At 40.4% G+C, this 6,552-nt stretch overlaps 2 protein-coding genes across 2 annotated transcripts in view; one reads left to right on the forward strand and one right to left on the reverse strand.

Moving 5' to 3' along the window:
• Pmar_PMAR024171 (hypothetical protein) overlaps nt 1-4,030 on the forward strand; it is a gene marked incomplete at its 5' end in the record, with an annotated part of 5,094 nt that extends 1,064 nt beyond the window's left edge. Inside the window, 8 exons of the mRNA XM_002777285.1 lie at nt 132-214; nt 801-864; nt 913-1,053; nt 1,748-1,828; nt 2,387-2,502; nt 2,800-2,960; nt 3,009-3,071; nt 3,930-4,030. Coding sequence (XP_002777331.1) covers nt 132-214; nt 801-864; nt 913-1,053; nt 1,748-1,828; nt 2,387-2,502; nt 2,800-2,960; nt 3,009-3,071; nt 3,930-3,946 — 726 coding nt within the window. The 3' untranslated portion in view covers nt 3,947-4,030. The remainder of the gene's footprint in view (nt 1-131; nt 215-800; nt 865-912; nt 1,054-1,747; nt 1,829-2,386; nt 2,503-2,799; nt 2,961-3,008; nt 3,072-3,929) is intronic.
• Nucleotides 4,031-6,199: 2,169 nt separating this feature from the next.
• Pmar_PMAR024172 (hypothetical protein) overlaps nt 6,200-6,552 on the reverse strand; it is a gene marked incomplete at both ends in the record, with an annotated part of 921 nt that continues 568 nt past the window's right edge. Inside the window, one exon of the mRNA XM_002777286.1 lies at nt 6,200-6,271. Within this exon, the coding sequence (XP_002777332.1) occupies nt 6,200-6,271 (72 nt within the window). The remainder of the gene's footprint in view (nt 6,272-6,552) is intronic.

Below are 6,552 nucleotides of genomic sequence, written 5' to 3' on the forward strand. Positions count from 1 at the left end.
TGTATTTTTAGTGACAGAGTCTGTATGGAAATTGTGGTATATTTTCTTCCCGTGCCACGAAATTCAATTGAATTTACTTTTCTCCATTTTGATTTTTAGTGACAGAGTCTGTATGAATGAGCGTGTTGTAGGTGACGTACTGGATGGGAAGGATGCCAGAAGTTTTACTCAGTCTTGCACGCAAGCCCACGATAGATGATTTGTCGAAATCGAGGTAATAAAATTCCGTGGTAATTTCCTATACTACTAGGGTTGGTGTGAACATATGTTTGCTTTCCTGAACTCAGGAGGTTTCTAATTAGAGAATTTTACATGGGAAAAAATTTCAGAAAAAAAGATTTCACATTGTTATCAACGCACGTTGTTGGTTCACTGAAATGGTATGTAGTCATGGTATAGGAATATATGTTTGTTTTCCTCAGCTGAGCTCAGAAGTTTTCTCACTAATTGTAGAAGTTTATGGAAAAATTTTCCGAAATTTTCTCAAAATTTCCACATTGTCACTGACCATTTTGAGCTTTTCTAAAATTTGTGTATTTTTACGAAAAAATATATCTGAGTTTCACCACCCTAGTGATATGAATAACACCAGTGAATATCGTGTTTTTCACCGAGTTTTACGCCACTTTACGTGAAACTGACAGTGCGGTAAAATATGCACATTGAAATTTTGAGGAAATTTTGGTAAGCTACTTTTCTACTTTTTACTCGAATTTGTTTATGAACTTCTAAGCTCAGTTGAGGAAAGCAAACATATATATTCCCACACTGAAAACTTTAATTCACATTTTCGAATTTAGATTTTATTGGCCTTTGGGATTGAAAATGAGCGTTGATGCTGATGAGGAACAACCGTGGGAAATGGTAATAATTTTTTTGTGAATTTTTTTACGGAAAATTTTTTTTTCTCAGACGGTCGAAGAATATTGGGATAGACTCAAAATTGGTGTTTTTTTGAATCATCGAGAATTGATGATGGCGATTGCGAAAATGCTGGAAATTGGAGGGAAAGTTGAAAGTGATCTTCCTGCTGGGAGTATGTTTGTTTTCGAGGTAGTATTATGAAGTGGAGTTTCACCACCATAGTGATATGCAGCGTGAGAATATATGCATATGGTCGGCTACATGTGTTGCCGAAAATAATAAAATTCTGAGGAAAAATTTTGGGAAATTTTCGTTGGTTTTCGTACACTTCCACCCAAAATTGTGTGAATTTTCATAATATGGTGAGGAAACTTACGAGCTCAGTTGAGGGAATCAAACAGGTATTGCAACACTGGTGATATGAAAAACACTAGTGAAAAAATCATATTTTACGAAATAAAAAATGGTAAGCAAACAGAGAATAGAAAATAAGAAATTAAAGAATTTTTACTAATCGGAAATCACGTTTTTTATGAAAAGTTTTACTCGTCTGAGGCGGAAAACTGACCAGAAAATTTCTATATGCTGTTGATCATATTAAGAATTTTTCACTGATTTTTTCCTTATTTTTTAGCAAAAATTGGAAACGACGTTTTTGATGGATGAGTTTTACTCGTGTGAGATCATATTGGAAAATTTTTTCCGAAGGTTTACTAGGAAGATGGCTCGTCGGAAACGTGAGTAAGAAATCGAAAAATTAAAAGAATATTTTGTACTATTCGGAAATGACGTTTTCAATGAGTGAGTTTCACTCGTGTGAGCTGTGAAAATTTTCAGAAAAAAATTCGATATTTTGCTGATCACATTGGGAATTTTTCCACAGGTTTACGAGGAAGACGGGTCGTCGGAAACTTCGTTGAAGATGAAATTTTGGAAACCTACGCAACCGAGTGCTGAGCAGAAAGTGAGTTATGGAAGTGAACGAGAGGGTCTCGAAATGATGAAGTCGTGAATTTTCACGAGAGTATGTTGTATTTTTTTAACAGGGCGTTTTTATTGTGTTTTTTTATGATTTTTAGTTATTTTCGTGGATGATATTGTGATCCGATATGAAAAAAAATCGAAAAAATAGTTTTTTACATCGTTTCTTACGATTTTTCACCGTGAAAATCGCGGTATGCAGTAGTCGTGAAATATATTTTTCACCAGTGTTTTTTATATCACTAGGGTGGTGAAACTCCAGTGTTTTGATTTTATGCATTCTCTCGGATATATTTAGCAATGAAAAAACTATGAAAAAAACTCAGCGTGAAAATGTGAGAAAATGGAAATTTTGGGAATTTTTTGTTGGTTTTCGGATAGTTTTTCGTGTGTAAACTCCTAAAATTAGTGAGGAAACTCCCGAGCTCAGCTGAGGGAAGCGAACATATATTCCACTACAATAACCGACGCTTTTAAAACAAGAGCATCGACATGAGTTGCAACACGATGAGTTGTGGTGTTTTCCAACTTTGTGTGGTAGTACCGCGGCGGCTACGTCGATGGTAACTTGTTGGATTTTTATGGTAATGGGAGTGTTACGGAGCTCACCCCGAAGATTTGCGAGAACCAGAGCAAATGTATGTGGAGTGATTACAGGTGAGCAAAGGGGGCTGATCCGGTGTTGATAAATGTGTTGGTATATTGTGGCTAAAAGCTGAAATGTAGTCGCTTCGGTGGAAATCATGGGAGTTTTGGTGTAACGGTAGAGCGTTGCTATTACTATGTGAAGGTTGTGGGTTCGATTATCGGTAATATTATGTCGGGCTTGGATCGGCTTGTTGATGTAGGGTTCTCGTTCTAAGAGTGCTGATTTTCATCTATTTACCTCTCCCAGTTTTACTTGAATATTGAATATTCTTGTTGATGTTGTGAGGAAATAGTTTTTTTTCGCAGGCGCGCCCTTCAGCAGTGGACTCGTCGCACAGGGAGTTGGGAGGAAATCTGCCACGCATCAGCTGAACCGTTCGGCCCGGCTGAAGATTCTCTTATCGATGACGACGATGATGATATGTGGATGTCGCCGCATGAGCGAGTTCTACAGAGAATCATTTATGGTGCGTATATTGTGTATGTGGAATTTCTGAATTTTTCTCTACTCGCAGGTTTTGATGGTAGACAGGAAACAGTGGGAAAGGCGTATTCAGCTGCTGCAGTAGCTAGTTCGGGTAAGTGTATATTGTGTTTGTAACTAGGTCGTCCTAACGCAGAGGCGAAAGCCGGATTCGTATATACAGTTGTATAGACTCCTGAGCTCAGCTAAGGAAAGCGAAAATATATTCCTCCAAAACTGGCAGCTGGGTTAAGTATATCTTGAATAACTTCGTTTTGCATCAAAGCCGTGTGTGTACGGAGTATATTCGATCACACGAATTTGTGAGGGTCATAGTATTTCGAGATTGTGAGGGCGAGTGCTAAAGTCAAGTCGGCGCGCACCTAGTAATCCCCCCTCAACGATAATATGTTACCAACTTCTTGCCCCTCCCACTACACCCAGAACTCCGATTCGAATGTCGAGTCTGCTGAGGCTGATGGCCGTCCTTGCTTCCCAACGTTGTGATTAAATGGAGATCCGTCATCCTCACCGGAGCTCGAAAAGATTGTATCATTTTTGTCAAAAATGGTTTCAAGGCCTTCCGGTGTAACCAAAGCCTGTTTCTCAGTGTTGGAATACCTGTTTGATTTCCTCAACTGAGCTCGTAAGTTTCCTCACCATATTATGAAAATTCACACAATTTTGGGTAGAAGTGTACGAAAACCGAGGAAAATTTCCCAAAATTCTTTCCTCAGAATTATATTATTTTCGGCAACACATGTAGCCGACCATATGCATATATTCCCACGCTGCTGTTTCTATTTGTGAAGTTGCCGAATGTTCGGTGTGCATAAATCCGAATATTCTCGGAGTTTTCAATAGATTTCTCCTCAATTTCAAGAGCGCTCACAGATTCGAGTTTTACACGTAAAATCTAATCTTAGCAGCAAAGAGAAGTCTATACAACACGCCAACTATCACTCACTTTCAGATACAGTGCTGGCTTAGATTGTCAAATTCGAAGCTTGCATTCCAAAAGTGATGACGTTCACATCTTGCTGTGCTCTCCCGTCACGTGTTTAGTGCTCTGAAGTTTTGCTTGGCTGTGGTGTTCGTCAGTGATGCCGACTTGTGCGGAATGATTATTCTGTTGAGGAATAGTGTCTCTGCAGACCGCGGCATCAACCAAGTTCCTCTCTTGCTGGTGACTACTGTTATTGAAACGAAAAAGATGAATTGGTTTGAACAGGAGCAAGGAATGAACCGACGACCTTCTGCTTGTGCTGCAGACGACATAACCATTAGACTGTCCTGACGACAATTTTATCGCATTCCGCTTAATCCAGATCGGAGTAATAGACTACAAATACGTGACCATCATCGACGAGGTTATCACACTGATATCCTCTACAATATCTCCAACTGAAGTATCATCCTCATGGTCCGACTCAACATCATCAATATCATCGCCGGACTGCATTGAATGAAGTTGCATATCTACGCCTAGTATAAAACTCATGATAGTTGCTTAAATTGTGTGCAGCGTCGATCCCGCTGCCACCAACACTGCCAGTAGAGCTCTGGGAGGAGGGCAGGAAATCATCTCAAGGAGTTGGAGTCCACCCCCTGTGATCATTGATCACATGTTAATGAATCATTATCATGTTATCATCCATTTAATGAACTACTGTTATCAACACCATGGTCAACTTCATCACCGCCGTACATACCAATACACTTCCGATCGCAGGAGAGACGATAACAAAACTAGCCAGTACAAAGTCTAAATGAGCTGCTATGACCCTATGAAGGTCCAGCGCTACTAGATCCCCCCTTTTCAGAGAAAGACTGCCCAAGTAGACAGACTCGCCTACTCGTAGTAGGCGACTTCTTCGGTGTCAGAGTCTTCACACACATATTGGGATCACCCGTTCTCTCCAGTTCCGTCTTTGGTGAAAACATAGTGTTATAATAGCACTGGAGTTTCACTCGTTTCACGTGTTATGAATACACTAGTGAGAAATATATTTCACATCTCACTTCGTGAAGAAAAATTCCACTTCGCGAAATTCTATTCCAAATATTTCTTCTGCCCCTGTCGCGACACTTTTCGGATGGAAAGACTTTCGAAAGGCTCGTACGAATGGAAAGACTCAGCAGAACCTTCCAAAAATTTCAGATTGTCACGATCACACGTCGTCGAGCATGTGCAAATTTTCCCGGATCTCAGCACTATTGACAGCCCATTGAGGTCACAGTAACTGCAACTCGAAAAGTAGCACACCATTTCACAACAACAACAAGCAGCAGTTCATGTAAATGAATTGATAGAGATGATCATTATAAGGAGAGCGCCAGCAGAAAAGACCGATACGTTAGGTTATAATTTTCGTACTGAGGAGGCCACTTTCCTCCAGTTGGGCCTCGGGATCACTTCCTTTATACCTCTCAAGGTGTCGTAAACTTTAGTCATTCTCGATTGAGCTCTTCTTTTCTTCTTCTCAGCGGGGAAAGCAATGCAAAATTTCCGGACAAATTTTTCCGCGACTGACTCAATGAGAGAATCGTCATCGATGAAACCAGTTTTATCAGTCTTTTGTAGTGCGCCAACTGCCAACCATTTCGTGGCAGCTTCGACGTCCTCGAAATAAAATCCATCAGGAAATTCCACTGAAACTTCCTTAATGCGTTCAAGAGATGGTAACCCGGGCCACGCGGCAGGGAAGGACCTGCGGATTCCGTAGACTATCAGCTGAGTTCAACCGATACCTACGTCTTTCCGAAGGGCATGTCGCGGACCTCAGTCCTCGCAAGACCTTCCTCTTCTTGTGTTGGGCAAACGAGCCTTTCGAGCGTGAGTTTTGAGCCTTCCACTGTAAAATCCATAGATGCGAAATAGTTGTCATCTCGAACGCGGTATCTTCTTAGGTCGCCAGAAGTCGAAAAAACGAACTACGCATAAGTACTTTACGCAGTGTGGGAATATATATTTGCTTTCCTCAGCTGAGCTCCAGAGGAGTTTCCTCACTAATAATACAAGTTTATGTACAAATTTGTGTTGAAGTGTACAGAAACCAATGAGAATTCCCCCGAATTTTCATCAGAAATTTCATACTGTCACAACTATGTGGATGTTTTCCCATAGTGATGCCGCATGTCTCTCACCTTGTATTCAGCATTCCAGTTAATACTCTCATCGAGAATTCCGCTGGGGAGTGTTCGTGTCAGGAACTACGAGAATTCAGCGATTGCCCAGCAACTTCAGTTGTCACTCACAGTGTATGTTGGTTCGCTCATATCAGGCGTAGCGTGCATCTCAAAGAAAGGTGGGACCTGAGAAGAGGGTCAACGACGATTACACCTTTCCTCATAAGAGTTTGAAAACTTAACATGCAGTGTTACCAACAAATTTGACTTTGAGAATTCAAGCATGTTACATCTAAGGTTGCCTATATGAATTGAAGTTTGCCGTTATATACCATTTTTCACGAGCACAATTGACAGTTAAAAATTATAACATTGGAGTTTTTCACCCGTTTTATGTGAAGTGGCGTAATACTCTGTGAAAAACGCGATATTCGCGGTGATATGTAGTGGTCGTGAAATATATTTTT

This window comes from Perkinsus marinus, assembly GCF_000006405.1.
Source record: "Perkinsus marinus ATCC 50983 genomic scaffold scf_1104296952136, whole genome shotgun sequence".
In the NCBI taxonomy this organism is placed as follows: Eukaryota; Perkinsozoa; order Perkinsida; family Perkinsidae; genus Perkinsus; species Perkinsus marinus.